A 16,907-nucleotide genomic window follows, 5' to 3' on the forward strand; every position below is an offset into this window, starting at 1 on the left:
TTTTTTTTTGTTTTTGGGCCACACCCGGTGGTGCTCAGGGGTTACTCCTGGCTGTCTGCTTAGAAATAGCTCCTGGACGGGGCCCTGAGATATAGCACAGCAGCGTTTGCCTTGCAAGCAGCCGATCCAGGACCAAAGGTGGTTGGTTCGAATCCCTGTGTCCCATATGGTCCCCGTGCCTGCCAGGAGCTATTTCTGAGCAGACAGCCAGGAATAACCCCTGAGCATTGCCGGGTGTGGCCCAAAAACCAAAAAAAAAAAAAAAAAAAAAAAAGAAATAGCTCCTGGCAGGCACGGGGGACCATATGGGACACCAGGATTCGAACCAACCACCTTTGGTCTTGGATCGGCTGCTTGCAAGGCAAACGCCACTGTGCTATCTCTCAGGGCCCACAACTTTTCTTTTAATGCAGTTTTTGCAATAGTTCTATTACCATTTAGTTGTGCAAATCATATATTAAGTAAATTTTTCAGACCTGCCAAAGGGCAGGCGTTGGGGAGGCTGAGAAATTATGGACCAGGGTGGAGGGAATTATTACATAGGTGATGTAATATTACTTATTACATTGGAAAAGAATGTAAAATATGTGATAGAGGGGGCCGGGCGGTGGCGCTCGAGGTAAGGTGCCTGCCTTACCTGCGCTAGCCTAGGAGACGGACCGCGGTTTGATCCCCCGGCGTCCCATATGGTCCCCCAAGCCAGGAGCGACTTCTGAGCGCATAGCCAGGAGTAACCCCTGAGCGTCACCGGGTGTGGCCCAAAAACCAAAAAAAAAAAAAAAATATGTGATAGAGAAATAACCTTTAGATTATAGGAATATCAGGAGGAAAGGCAAAAGGAAAGGGAATAACTGCAGTGGAACAAATAATTACCAAGAACTTCCCTGATCTTTGGAGAAAGACATCCTTATAGATTTAAGTGGATCAGAGTACCAAATAAAATGGAATCAAACAAAACCCTAAGATAAATACTAATCAAAATGATAAAATCAAATGCAAAAACAGACTATTTAAAGCAGCAACAAGAAAAACATCCTTAAATATATGGGAGACAACAAAAGAGTTGCAACATATAATACTTATACTTATAAACCAAGAATATTGGAATGATATATTAAAATTATTGAATGGAAAAAACTTCCAGACTATATCCACTACACTAGAAAACTATCATTTAGACGAGGATGGATCAGAACCTTTGAGACAATGAGCTGAAAGAATTTGTAACAGCTAAACCAATCCTGCAGCAATTCTAAAGTCTGTTTAACAGGCTCTTAGAAAAATGACGTTGCACAAACATAAGCAAAAATGGCAACACAATCCTTAATTTCATGAATATTTTTTAATGTCAATGAACTAATCTCTTCTATTAAAAGGCACAGAATAGCTGGATGAATCAGGAAAGAAAATCTATTTATCTATTGTTTACAGAAAACATGCCCAAAGTCACAGGATAAACATAAATTCAGAGTGAAAGAATGGAAAACAATAATACAATTTAACAGAAAAAATAAATAAAAGCTCGGAAGTCATACTTATATCACTCCAAATAGTATTCAATATAAAGAAGGTAGTTCGAGACAGTGGTGGACCCTACCTATTGGTTAAGGGAACAATAGACCAAGAAGTAATAATTATCATCAATATTTATGAGCCAAATTAAGGCCCAGAAAGGATCATGAAGCTTCTGCTAACAAAGCTAAAGAAACATTGACAGAAATTTAACAGTAGTGGGAAACTTCAACACTCTGCTTTCACCACTAAACAGATCAACCAGATGGAATACCAGTAAAAAGATAAGAGCCCTAAATGAGGAGCTAACAAAAATAACAATTTTTTAAAATTTTGCCATATGTAGGGCTCTTCATTTACCAAATACAGTTTCTTCTTTAGGAGCATTCTCCAGGATAGATCACATATAAGGTCACAACTCAAATCAAGGAAGAAATAAAAATATTCTTGGAAACTAATGATACTAAAGATACAAGTAACAGAACCTATGGCATACAACAAAAACTGAATAGCACCGGAAATTTATAGCAATGCAAGCCTACATTAACAATAAAGAAAAATTCCAATTCAACAACATAAACAAAAATCTTGAGATGAAAAAGTAAATAAATCCAAAAGATAGTATAGAGTCAAAACAAGAGAAAAAAGCAACAATATAGAAACCAAGAAAGCAATTCAAAGAAAAATGAAAAGTTGATTCTTTATAAGAATAAATAAGATAAACCTTTAGCTACACTCATGAAGAAAAATTAGAAAATATTTAAATAGGGGCCAGAGTGATGATTCAAGCTGTAAGGCATCTGCCTTGCCTGTGCTAGCCTAGGACGAACTGTGGTTTGATTCCCGTGCATCCCACATGGTCCCCCAAGCCAGGAGTGATTTCTGAGCGCATAACCAGGAGTAACCCCTGAGCGTCACCGGGTGTGGCCCCAAAACCAAAAAAAGAATAAAAGTTTAAATAAGTCAGATCAAAAATGAAAGGAGAAAAATGACAATGGATCTTTCGGTAATTCAAAAGGTTCCTATGAGGTTACTATGAACAAGTTTCTACTCTTAAACTGGATAACCTAGGAAAAATGGATGGATTCAGAGTCCAGTAATCTCCCAAAGCTGAATGAGGAGGAAATAGAAAGCTTAAACAGACCAATCATAAACAAGGAAAGTTGAATCAGAACTTTAGACTTGCTCTAAAAACAAAAGTCCTGGTCCAAATGGGTTCACTGGTGAGTTCTTTTTTTGTTTTGTTTTGTTTTTGTTTTAGGGCCACACTGGTTGATGCACAGGGGTTACTCCTGGCTATTCGCTCAGAAATCGCTCCTGGCTTGGAGGACCATATGGGATGCAGGGGGATCGAAACACTGTCCATCCTAGGCTAGCACTTGCAAGGCAGATGCCTTACCTCTAGCTACACCGCTCTGGCCCCGAGTTCTATCAAACCTTTCAAGAAGATTTAATGCTTTTACTTCTTAAGCACACCTAAAACATCAAAGGAACACTTTCTATAGAGCTAACACTATACTAATACTCAAAGCAGACAGAGATTTTTTAGAAAAGAGAATTTTAGACCAATCTCCCTGATGAACGTTCATGCCAAAATCCATAAAATCTTAGCTAACTCAATTAGGCAAGAAAAAGATATCAAGGGCATCCAGATAGGAAAGGAAGTAGTCAAGCTCTCACTGTTTGCAGATGACATGATATTATATTTAGAAACCCCTAAAGACTCTACCAAAAAGCTTCTAGAAACAATAGATTTATATAACAAAGTGGCAGGCTACAAAATTAAGTTACAAAAATCAGTGGCCTTTTTATACACAAATTATAATAGAGAAGAAAGGACCTTAAAAAACAATCCCATTCACAATAGTGTCATAGAAACTCAATTATCTTGGAGTCAACTTAATTAAAATGTTAAGGACCTATACAAAGAAAACTACAAAACATTGCTTCTGATTACCCTTTGAATCTTTGATGAGAATGTATGAGGGAAATGGAGAGCCTATTTAGAGTACAGGCGGGGGTCGGGTGGGGAGGAGGGAGACTTGGGACATTGGTGATGGGAATGTTGCACTGGTGATGGGTGGTGTTCTTTACATGACTGAAACCCAAACACAATCATGTATGTAATCAAGGTGTTTAAATAAATAATAATAAAAAAAAACAAAAAAAACATTGCTTCATTAACTAAGAGTACACAAGGAAATGGAGACATATACCCTATTCATAGATTAGGAGGATTGGCATAATTAAAATGGCAATACTCCTCAAAGCATTGTATAGATATAATGCAATTCCTCTAAGGATACCCATGACATTCTTCAAAAAAGTGGATCAAATACTCCTGAAATTATTTGAAATAATAAATGCCCATGAATAACTAAAGCAGCCCTTAGGAAAAAGAGGATAGGTGGCATTGCTTTCTCCAAGTTTAAATTGTATTACAAAGCAATAGCCATTACAACATCATGGCATTGGAATAAAGACAGACCCTCAGATTAATGGAATGGATTTGAGTATTAGGGACTATTCCCCAGATATACAATCAATTAATATCTGATAAAAAGGGGCAAGAAATGGATAAAGGAAATCCTCTTCAACAAGTGATATTGGGACAACTTCTCAGCCACATGTATAAAAGCAAACTAGGACCTCCATCTAACATCATGCACAAAGGTCAAATCCAAATGGATTAAAGACCTTGATATCAGATCGAACCATAAGATACATAGAAAAACACGTAGGTAAAACACTCCATGACATTAGGACTAAAGACATCTTCAAGGAGGAAATAACACTGTCAAACAAGTGAAAGCAGAGATAAACAAATAGGACTAAAGTAAACTGAGAAGCTCTGCAACTCAAAGTGAACAGTGACTAGGATACAAAAGCGGACCATGGAATGAGAGAAACTATTTACCCAAGAACCATGAGATAAGGGGCTAACATCTAAGATACACTAAGTACTGACAGAATTTAACAAGAAAAATACTTCTAGTCCAATTAAAAAAATGGGGAGAAGAAATATACAGACACTTTCTCAAAGAAGAAATACAAATGGCCAAAAGGCACATGAAAAAGTGCTCCACATCACTAGTAATCAGGGAGATGCAAATCAAAACAACAATGACATGCCATCTCATGCCAAAAAGACTGGCACACATCACAAAGAACAAGAACAATCAGTGCTGGTGGGGATGTGAGGAGAAAGGAACTCTCGTTCACTGCTGGTGGGAATGCCATTTAGTCCAGCCTTTACAAAAAACAATATGGAGATTCCTCAAAAAAATGGAAAGTGAGTTCCCATATTATCCAGCAATACCACTCTTAGGAATATATTCTAGAAACATGAAAACACAATACAAAAATGTCCTCTGCATGCCTATGTTCATTGCAGCTATATTTACAATAGCCAGAATCTGGGGGGAAAAAAACAGATGTCCTACAACATATGAGTAAAAAGAACCTGTGGTACATAGACACATATATACAAAAGGATACTATAAAGCTGTCGGGAAAAATGAAGTCATAAAATTTTCCTATACATGGATGTACATGGGAAACTATTGTGCTGAGTGAAATAAGTCATAGGGAAAGATATAGACATAAAATAGTCTCACTCATCTGTTGGATTTAAGAAATATAAAAGACAGTATGGTAATAATCAGAGGCAATAGAGATGAGGTTTGGAAGGACCAACTCATAATATGAAGCTTATCACAAAGATTGGTGAATGCAGTTAGAGAAATAACTACACCAATAACTATCAAGACAACGGTAGTGAGTAAAGAAATAGAATGCCTGTCTCAAAGACAAGCAGAGGTGGGGGAGGAAGGAAATGAGGGGCATTGGTGGCACAAAGGTTGCACTGGTGAAGGGGGTGTATTTTATATGACTAAAAAGCAACTACAAACATGTTTATAACCAATGTGCCTAAGTAAAAAAATTTTTTTTGTTTTTGGACCATACACAATGATCTCAGGGGTTACTCCTCCTGGCTATGCACTCAGAAATCACTCCTGGCTTGGGGGACCATATGGGACACCAAGGGAATGAACTGCAGTCTGTCTAGGTTAGTGCATGCAAAGCAAATGCCTGACTGCTTGCACCATCACTCTGGCCCATAAATAAAGAAATTTAAAAAAATCTTAGCTAACTAAATCCAATGACATACAAAAATTCAGATATCCCAATCAAGTAGGATTCACCCCAGAGCTGCAAGTATGATTAAACATGCAAAATAAATTAACATAATATACCACAATAATAAAAAATATAAGAACTATATTACCATATCAATTGATGCAGAGAAAGCTTTTACAGGATTTAATATCCATTCATGAAAATAATCCTGAACAATATGGTTATAGATAAAACTTTTCTCAAGCTAGTATTGCCCATCTTTGACAAACCCACAGTCAGTATCATTCATAAAGGTGAACAAAAAGGAAAACATTAATCTGAAATTAGGAATAAGGTAAGTATGCACACTTCTCTACTTTTATTCAATATAGCATTAGAATTGCTGTCTAAAGAAATCAGGAAAGAAAAATAAGTCAAAGGGATCCAATTTGGAGAACAAGTCAAATGATCACTATTTGCAGATGACATGATAATATACATAGAAGACCTCAAAGATTCTACAATAAAGATCCTTGAAAAAATAAACCAATAAAGCAAAACAACTGCCTATAAAATCAATAAACAAAAATTGGTTGCATTCTTATATACAAAATGAATAAGGTGAGAAAGTCATTTAGGAGTCTATCACATATAGGTATGCATCCAAAAACATAAAATATCTAGGAATAAATTTAATCTAAGATGTAGAAAACCAAACTATGATAGGTTTAAATCACTTTAAGAGATAAAATAAGACCTTAGAAAATAAAAAATATTCCAGGCTATGGACTAGGAGAATTAATATTGTTAAAATGACTCTACTACCTAAGCTATTATATAGATTCAATGCAATTTCCATCTAAATTCAGATAATACTCCTCATTAGAAAAGTCAATAATTAAGTTTGTAATTAGAAGATATCCCAAATAGCCAATGTCATGCTGAAAAAATAAGAAATTGGGAGCTGAGGTCAGAGTGATAGCACAGTAGTAGGGTGTTTACCTTGACCACAGCAGACCCATATAGTCCCTGGCATCCATCTTAGTCTCTTAAGCCTGCCAAGAATAACATCTGAGTGAAGAGCCAGGAGTAACCCCTGAGCACCTCCTGGTGTGGCCCAACTTCCCCCCTGAAAAAAGAAAATGCAGAGGTATCTCCTTACCTAATATGTAATTGTATTATAAAGATATAGTGAACAAAACTGCATAGTACTAGAATAAAGAGAAATTCTGGTCAATGGGTCAACTTTGAGTATCCAATGACAACCCCTCCATATATATACAACTTTGCTTTGATAAGGAAGCTGAGAACATGAAAATGAGTAAAGGTAGCCTTCTTCAACAAATGGTGCTAGTAAAACTGAATAACTACAGGTAAGAAATTAAAGCTTGATCCATATCTCATACGTTACACAAAGTCAATTAAAAGTGGTTTAAAGACCTAGAGATTCAACCAGAAAGTATAAAGAACATTGAGTAAACATAGGCAGAACACTCCAAGATTTGAATCTCAAAGGTATCTTCAAGTATCTGATACCACTAGCAAAGGCAATCACATAAAAAAATAAATAAATGGGACTATATAAAATCAAAAGTTACTGCATGACAAAGGGAACACAGGGTAAAACTAAAATATAGCTAAATTAATGGAAAAATTACATTGAGCACTTCAGATAAAGGCTTGATATTCAGAATATATAAAATACAACGACAATAGAATCAAGAGACCCAAACTAAAATAAGCTATACACAAAAGAGACTCATTACACTAGCAGTCCAGGGGGCTAAGGGTAGAGACAGGGGAAGCATTCTGGGAACAGGTTCGGAGGAAGATCAACACTGGTGGTGGGAATTGCCCCAATTCACTGTCATTATGCACTTAAATATAACTGTGAAATACTTGTAAAAAAAATAAGATTCACAATCATGACTATCCTCCATAAAAATATTTAGAAAGATAAACAAATTTAATATCCTATCAAAAAGGGGAAGAGGAAATAAATAGAGACTTCTCAGAGGAAGGCAAATAGATCACCAATAACACATGGAAAAGTGCTCAGCACCACTTATTTTGGGGAAAGCAAAATCAAGACAACAACAAACAACAACAAAACAACAACATAAAACAAAACAAAATCAGGACAACAATGATACATCATCTCACACCAATAAGACTGATACATATCAAAACTAGTCAGAATAATCTGTATTGGCAGGGATGTGGTGAAAAAGAAACTCTCACCTACTTCTGGTGGGAATGTTGTCTGGTTTAATTCCTATGGAAAATGGTATGGAGAGTTCTCATTAAACTTATAATTGAGTGGCTATTTTATTCATAAATTTCACTTTTATGTATATATCCCCAGAATTAAAAAACATTTGTTCAAAAGGACTTAGATACACAATTATTCATTGCTGCACTTAGAATAGCTAAAATATAGGATCATCTTAGGTGTCCAATGACAGATGAATTGATTATGAAGATGTGGTACATATACACAATGAAATAATATGCAGCTGCAAGAAACAATGAAATCATGGAATTTGTTGCAACCTGGTTGGAACTGGAAGAGATCAGGTTGAATGAAGTAAGTCAGAAGAAGAAAGATAAACACAGAATGATCTTACTTGTCTTTGCTAAATAGAATAATCAAATGTAATGAGCAAAGGGTGAAGCCTAGATCACCCTGGACTCCAGAGCCTAGGGAGGAGAAAGTCAGAAGAAAATAAATCAAGGCAGGAAGGAAAACTATGGGAATAAGAAATAATGGGGAAACAAGGGTTGGAGCCTTGTTGGTGACGTGGGAGAGTGGAATAGCCATATATCTAAAGCACAGACTCAATAACACTGAAAACATGTGATCTCAGCAGCAACCACAGAACTTTGTAGCATGCTTACCAAAGTGGCAGGTGGGGGAGGGATTATGGGAATGGTATGAAGGATGGGAGATGATGGAGTGGTGCACTGGTGATGGAATTGACACTGGAGGTGGAACTGGTGTTGAAGTATTATATGACTGAATCTATTTAAAACTATCAATAACTTTGTAAACTACTAAGTTTTTTTCATTTTTTTATGTTAAAATGTCATAAAATGTTAAAATTTGTGAAAGTGGGACATGGGTATTAATTTTATGGCTCCATTCTTTATGGTTGGAATACAGCATAATAACTAAATAATAGTTTCATTTTATTTTATATTTATTGTTTAGGTAACATCCGGTGATGGTCAAGGGTTACTCCTGGCTCTGCGCTCAGAAATTGCTCCAGGAAGGCTCAGGGGACCTGGGATGCTGATAATTTAACCTGGTTCTGTCTTGGCTCAATGCATGCAAAGCAAACTCCCTACCACTGTGCTTTCACTCTGGCCTCCAGATAGAATTTTTTTAGGGTATCCTTTCTTCCCCTTTTGGAAATTATTGATAATGAATTGTAGGCAGCTCAGTCTCCTCCCATTTTCTCCCAGAAAAATTAAACAAATTTTCCATTATACTTAAATACAAAGCAATTTATTGATTTATAATCCAATTGTCTTTTTTAAAAATATCCCTGGATGATTTTATTTTCACTAAAATCATGAGTTTGGAATATTCCTTTGTAGGAAGTAATTGGTAGATTATAAAATAGCTTTTAAACATGCCCCCAAATAATCTATATAATGGGTAGCTCTAGTTTATTATGTGGTGACCACTGGAATTTTTGGTGATATCCCTAATCCCCTTCCAGACTGAATCATTGTTATTAGGGTTATTTTGCCCAGACTTTTTGTATTCTAGAAACTAAGGAAAGAGAAAAAGATAAAGATATTTTAATCTGATAAAAATTATTTTGATTTTTTCCAACTGTGACTATAATGAAACCAAATAATAAGTAAATAAAAAAACCCATTTTATATTCCACTCTAATTTCTGCCTCCTTTCAAATCTCTTAATATCATGTGAAAATGAGGAAAAAAGGAGTAGGGAAAAAATTGGGTTGTTCCTGAAAAATTGAAACTTGCATATGGTAGATAATTTTCACAGGCTAGTTAACATAACACCAGGGTCATAGAACATTATTCTTGTTTTTAGATGAAATGACCAGCAATGTCATGTCCATGTAAGGTTTTGGAGCTTATACAACAAATTGACCATAATGTACTTGTACATGGCAATTGTCCCTTTTCACTATAGGTACAAAGTGGAAGAAATTGAAAAGTAACTTAACGGTTGCAGATTATGATCACAATGGGTAGGTGTTCCCACGTGCCCTTTACTTTGCAGCTCCTCACCCTTGACAGCTGTTTGTTACCCCAACTCCAGTTTCCTCTTCAGAAAATTTAACCCTTTTGGAGGAAATCTGAGTTGCTTAAAATATTCACCCAAAACGTATTTACTAGAATATCTGTAATGAGAATTGTAAACAGAGAAGTGACTAAGACCCACCCACCATTACCCAGGAGAGCTAACAAGTGAGTATTTTTGCCTCCAGGACTCTTTGATAGTAGAAAAATCCTATTTCCATGCTGGACTTTGCAACCCTTTTACACCTATGAACTTTTTGAACAATTTTGAACAATTGAAAAGCACTGATTTAGACACATCATTCTGTCCCGATAACCACAGAGACATCGATTATAGATGTCACAGGTGTAGTCATTAAACAAAGTGCTTTTATCAGCATATCTAATTCACTTTCTAAGTGTATGTTTCAATATTACATCATAAAACTAGAGTCATATAATGATTATTATTGCTAATTTCACAAAACCTACCCAGCCAGATATAGACATTTTGAAAGTCTTGCAAATAATCCCAGGTGATTAATAATATGATTTGACAGTAAAGAACACTGACCTAACTGCTTTTTATCTCAGTTTCACACCAGGAGGGCAAAACTAGTTAAATTCAGCAATTTAATATTCTGATACTATCTAATGTAAATTAACAAACATTTGGAAATAACAGTGAAGATAAAAATTGTTTTTACATTTGGGTAATTGAATCCTGATTCAAAATGGTGTTTAGCACTAGAATATAATATACTACCTACTGCACAGTCTATTATCTATCATTATCTTTTGAACCCTATAATTGGACAAACAGGAAACTATTCATAATAATAAGTTTGTTAAAATGATCTGTTGGAGTCGGGTGCACACTGAAGACAAAACTGTTTGTTTTATTCTCCTCATTGTTCATCTCTGTTGCCATAAAGTTCAACAATACTGCACACCTTAGCAGTTCAAAGCACTTACTAAAATTATTTTAAAAACAATCACTTTCTCCTACATATGGGTGTAATAAGTCTTATCTTCTATAAGAGAAAGCTTCCATTAACTCACCCAACCCCAATCCCTGCCAACTCTGGTATTGCTTATGCCCAGATCCTTTTCACAGAACTGGTGCCACTTGCCTTCTGTATTTCTGTTCTATCTAACCACTGTTCTTGAAATATGAGGCTGCATGGGACTCCTGTAAACACACGACTCCTTCTAAGAGATCTAAATGGAAAGGCAACACAAACCATTATCTGTACATTTTCAGTTTTCATTATAAATAAAATAAGAGATCAGCATTTCCGTGCTGTGTGACGACTTCCAGGAAGTGCAGTATTTTTATCATTATCTTTAGATGGGGCTGCCTCCTGCCCCAACCAATATAGGCTAAAACTAACGAGTACATCAACATGAAAATAAAGTAGTAAAAGGATCTGAGCCTGAGAGTGCACTGCTGACCTGCCTAGTCTGTGCTGCAGGGCTTCCTGAAAATGTCCGTTTAAACTCACCAGAATCTGGATCGTAAAGACCACCATCATGACTGAACATAAATTTGACTCATAATGAGATTAGCAGGCAGGCAAAGTAAATGTCCTGCTGCTACATGCTAGACAGTCTCTGATCTAGTATTTTCCTCAGAAATAATCATTTTCTTCATGACATAGGAATCTTAGATGCAACTAGTTTAAATTCTAGATTTTGATTTGCTTTGTATTTCTTTCTCTTCAGTCTCTTTAATAGTGGTCTTAAGTAGGTATATAAATGCATTGTTAGTCTTAAAAACCAATCCCAAAGTGAATTATGGATACCTGTGTTCATGACTATTAATTGCATTTTCCAAACTCTGATAAGTTTTGTGCAACTCCTTGTTCCCCTTCTAAATAAGAGCCCACTTAAGAGAAGATAGACTTCCTCTAACCTTAAGGATCAAAGGCAAGATAAGAGTCACGATTGTATTTGGGGATATTTATTTTAAAAACTATATACTGCAGCTCCACTACTTAAAAGCACTAGAAATAAGTACTGTGAATAAAAGTATCTTAAAAAAAGGATCAGGTAAACCCATATGGACTCTGAGTTGAACAAAGGCCTTGAGTATGTGGGTGGATTGCAAGGAACGTCTTTGGTTTTCAGCAGAAGTCAATCTTACCTGGAGTACAATGCATTCCTCTCATTAAAAACGCAAGATAGCATCTCCTTCTGGATCCTTTCTGCAGAACTGGATAGGAGTTCAAGGTCGGCCTTGGCCTTAGCCCTAAGTGGCATTTGATGAAAAGTTCTCTGTCAAATTATCTTAGGGTTTTCTGAACTCTGTAAAGTTTTGCTTGGAAATAATCATTTTCTTTTCAACTAAGGGTATTAAGAGGTCCTTTACAAAGAAGTGGGAGATCAGACTTTGAAATTGGAAGTATCTGAAGTTTCAGCAGAGAAAGTATAAAGAATTTAATATACACCTTATTTCTCTTCAGTTTCCAAACCCATGCTAGAGACTACTTAGTTCTTGGGTACAACTATGTACTAGAATTTTATCAGTCATTAGAATTTCAATTCATAGTATTTTGACAGTGTTTTTCTCTAAAAAGAAGCCTCAGAAGTCTTTTAGTCCTAGAGTTTATGCAGTGATCTATGAATAAATGAGATGGTTCTCTTTTATTGTTGGTACTTTTGTTGGTTCTGTTTTGTTTTCTAATTTTTAGGCTATATATCTATATCTATATCTATATCTATATCTATCTATCTATCTATCTATCTATCTATCTATCTATCTATCTATCTATCTATCTATCTATCTATCTATCTATCTATCTATATATATATACAAATACTATGCGGTTTTCAGGGCTTACTCCTGGCTGCACTCAGGTATCACTCCTGGTGGGACTCAGGGAACATATGGAATGCCGAGGCTCAAACCCATTTTAGCCATGCAAGGCAACTGCCCTTGTACTATCTCTCCATCTCATAGTTTTGTTTTTCAACTTTTCGCTTCTCGATAACTGCAGTTGGGTCTCTACTTACGGTTTTTTTTTTTTTGTCTGTTTTTTTGTTTTTGTTTTTGTTTTTTAGTTTTTGGGTCATACTTGGTGACACTCAGGGGTTACTCCTGGGTATGTGCTCAGAAATTGCTACTAGCATGGAGGATGATATGGGACACCGGGCATCAAACCACAGTCTGTCCTAGGAAGGACACACAGGACAGACACCTTACTGCTTGTGTCACCACTCTGGCCCCTTATGTATTTCATATGTACTTAGTTTAAAATATCTATTTTAAGGTCAGTTCTCTTGTTTATACTTTTCTTTGTTCTTTGTTAACATTCTTCTCATCACATGATATAGTTCAAGGAAAACAGATGGGTTTTTTCTCCTATGTAGATATGCATATTTTTATATTGACACTCTTTTCCAACTTATTTTTCTTATTTTCACAATTCTTCCCTCTTTATTCCACAATATCTCTCTTTCATTCCCTACTGTGCCTCTGTATTTATAATTTAAATTGCAAATAGACATTAAATTCACTTCAAGGGTCTTATACATTTCATATGTTAATTATTTGCTAATGATACCCCACATGTTAAACTCAGAATTAATGTTCAAGTTTCATATTGAAAGTCTCCCTGGAGCAATGTTCCAAATTAGGTTTGCTTACCTCATATAAATGAACTTGTTCTTGAGTTACAGCAAAAATCAGTAACACATTATTTTGCACCAGTTTGTCAATGAGTTGCCCAATAGTTGGATATTCCTAGAATTAACATGTAGATTTTAAGTATCTTAACAGAAGTATGAAAAAATAAGGAAATACTTAATTCAAAGCTATCTTACTAATTTTGGAAATTGCAATGCTCGTGGGTGTAATTGTATCTATCATTTTAAGTAAACAATATATATTAACATTTTCACTTACTAGGTTTAATAATTATTTTATAAATAGTATGAGGGCAATTAATTCCTAAAAAACTCTTCCTATCAATGTAATATACATTAGATTCTATTTTTAAAGAAAATCCAAATTAAAGTTTATATAAAGACTTACAGTACACCAAGTGTTCAGGACACCTTTATTTTCTTCTAAGTGCCACATGTCATCAGGTTCAAGAAATTGAGAGAGGAGCACTAAGACTGACAGATATGACTGAGATGTTTCTAAACACTTACTGGAATAAAAGGAGACAAAGACAGCCTGCCAAAGAATGACAGAATTCCTCAAAGGTCTCTGATCTAGGCACTGCTAAGTCAATTCCTAGATTTAGTCTTAGTTCTTTTTGTTATTTTGTTTTTTTAATATATCATTAATTGATTTTATGAGATATGAACTTTTTTATTCAAACATGACTTTTCTACTGACATATACATTCCAAGGTGATATCCCTACTTTAAAAAAAAGAGTTATTATCAATTTTAAGGTAGCCTATGTTTTTTTCAAAGCTGGAGAAATATGGAGTACAGTTATCTGTTATCTAATTCCAAATGTAGGAAAAATACAAAGAATAAAGTCAAATGAAGGAGTTAGTAGCAAACTACACTAGGAATTTATACATTATGACTCAAGTAACCCAGGTGAAGAAACCTGAAGGAAAAAAAAAAACTTTCTGTACACTAATGTGAAATGCTAGCTTATTTTGTAGTACTTTCAAGTCTTTCTTAGGCGCAAGTTTCAAGGCTAGGGAAAAAGATAAATTTTTCTCTACAATATTTAGGTCACTTGACCCAGCTGCAAATGTGTTAAATAGGTACTTTCCTTTGTATTTGTACTTTTACCAGTAAATGTTCAAAGGAGTCAGATAAGAGGCCGGCATTTTCATTCTCCTCTGCTTCTTAGCTACTCAAAACTTGAATTGCTCCAATTCTGTGTCCACACCTCCCTAGCCTTTAGAACACTGTGGTAAGGATATACCATTACTCATGTTGGTGGAGAAATGTAGTTTATTATTTAATTCATATATATTAACTTAATTTTTACAATTGTAAACTCTTTATCATCATGGAACATGTCCTATGTCCTGCTATCTAGTGGCATTAAATGTAGGCTAATTGGTGAATGAATGCTAAGGATACAACAGTTATATGGCAGACAGGCAATGTGGCAACTTATTTTGTAGGAATCAGTTGAATATTTTTTAGATGAGAAGGTCTTATTGGGCAACAGATGATGTTGTTTCTGTGATACTACTTTTTTGGAGATGTCTATTGTGGGACATTTGAATAGTAACAAGAAAAAAAGGCAATGGAAAAAAATCAATTTCTCAGTTTTTTGTCTTTTGGCTAAAAGATAAAATATGGCTATCTGCATTTACCTTTTAATAAAATCTTATTTTTATGATTAAAGAATAATTTAATCATTTAATTATACTGTAAAATATAGATGATCAATACATGTTTTAGGACTCTTACTTTTTTTTTGGTTTTGGGGTCATACCTGACAGTGCTCAGGGGTTACTCCTGGATCTATGCTCAGAAATCACCCCTGGCAGGCATAGGGGACTATATGGGATGCCGGGATTCAAACCACCATTCTTCTGCATGAAAGGCAAACACCTTACCTCCATGCTATCACTCCAGCCCCAGGACTCTTACTTTTAACAAAATTTATGGGAAATAAGTTGAAGATTAAAAATTAGATCAAGAATGGTAGATAATTTATGAATTAAAATTTTAATAAGAAATTAAAAATAAAAAATAATAAAACCTTGTTTTCATTACTGTATTAAGCATTACTATATATAATTTAACCAAATTGTTTTAGGGATAATGATTTTTACAATCTGGTATAGGAATTCTAGAAATTGAAGTTTGCTTTCTTTTACAGATGCATTTACACTATTGTAATTTTTAGTATATTAAATTATTTGTATCATATTTCACCCAGATGCAAATGAAGACAATTTGGCCTTCCTAATAGTTCCTTAATTTTCATTCTTATATTAGTCAGCACACACAGTGTATCAGATATTGTGCCATTAAGAAATAAAGATAATGACTATTCTTGGCTTTTGAAGGGACTGCATTAGGGAGAAGAGTATGTGCAAATATATTTTCATATAGTGATGGTTACATAGGCCTTTAGATATGAGAGGCCTAAGTGATTGTTTTGAGGCTAGGGGAAGCTAAATAGGTCAGTTTGGGAGTATTGTGATTGAGTAGCTTTTAAAGGCCCATTATGAGTTTCTCAGCAGCCTAGAAGGGAAGAGTATTTCATACACAAGGAATAATGAGAGCATAAAGTGGTAGCCTCATACTCTGTTAGAGGAAAGCTGTTCTGGTGTCTAGATTGTGTCTGTGAAGAGCTCTATAGATCTTACCATGTTTTACAAAGTAAAAAAAAAGTTTTTTGAATATCATCAGAAATTTTGAAATGACAAAATTATAGCCATTTAACAAGTAGCTCCTGATTATTCAGCTTTTCTCTGGGACTCCAGTGCTAGATAAAAACATTATAGTATTTAGGGGACATGACTCTGGAACCATTCTTCACAATGCTTCCTACATTACAGTTGCTCTGGTCTGAGCATCCCTTTCCAGGGCTGTAGTGAATAATAGGATAAACTTAACTAGACTATTTTTTGTGGCCTTAGAACTTAGAAAAATCGAAGAAGTTCTATGATTATTTATGCCATAGAAGATCCTAACTTTCCACTAGTGCCTAACACAGATTAATGCTCCTGGGAAAACCTTCAAAGGTGTGATGAGTCTGAGGAGAAGGAAAGGTTTTCTTCTCAGATTAAAACAAGATATATGTGTAGGGCTAGAGCAAAAGTATAATGGGTAGGACACTTGCCTTAAATGCAGCCAACTCAGATTCAATCTCCAGTATCCCATTTGGTCCTCTGAACCCACCAGTAGTGATTCTTAAGTGCAGAGCCAGGAGTAAACAAGCCCTAAGCAACTGAGCAATGCTGGGTGTGGCCCATCAAAAAAACAAAAACAAAACAACTATGTACTGCCTTCACCATGAATGAGTTATTCTGCCACGCATGGCAAAAAATCACCACTTTATTTATCTCCTGTGTCCCTCC

The 16,907-nt window shown here is 35.3% G+C and overlaps 1 protein-coding gene across 2 annotated transcripts in view; it reads right to left on the reverse strand.

Moving 5' to 3' along the window:
• Positions 1–16,907, reverse strand: part of ITGB6 (integrin subunit beta 6) — an 88,809-nt gene that overhangs the window by 53,966 nt on the left and 17,936 nt on the right. For both annotated transcript variants that reach the window (XM_049773347.1, XM_049773348.1), the window contains one exon: positions 13,541–13,636. In XM_049773347.1, coding sequence (XP_049629304.1) covers positions 13,541–13,636 — 96 coding nt within the window. The remainder of the gene's footprint in view (positions 1–13,540; positions 13,637–16,907) is intronic.

This window comes from Suncus etruscus, chromosome 5 (genome assembly GCF_024139225.1).
Source record: "Suncus etruscus isolate mSunEtr1 chromosome 5, mSunEtr1.pri.cur, whole genome shotgun sequence".
Taxonomy (NCBI): domain Eukaryota; kingdom Metazoa; phylum Chordata; class Mammalia; order Eulipotyphla; family Soricidae; genus Suncus; species Suncus etruscus.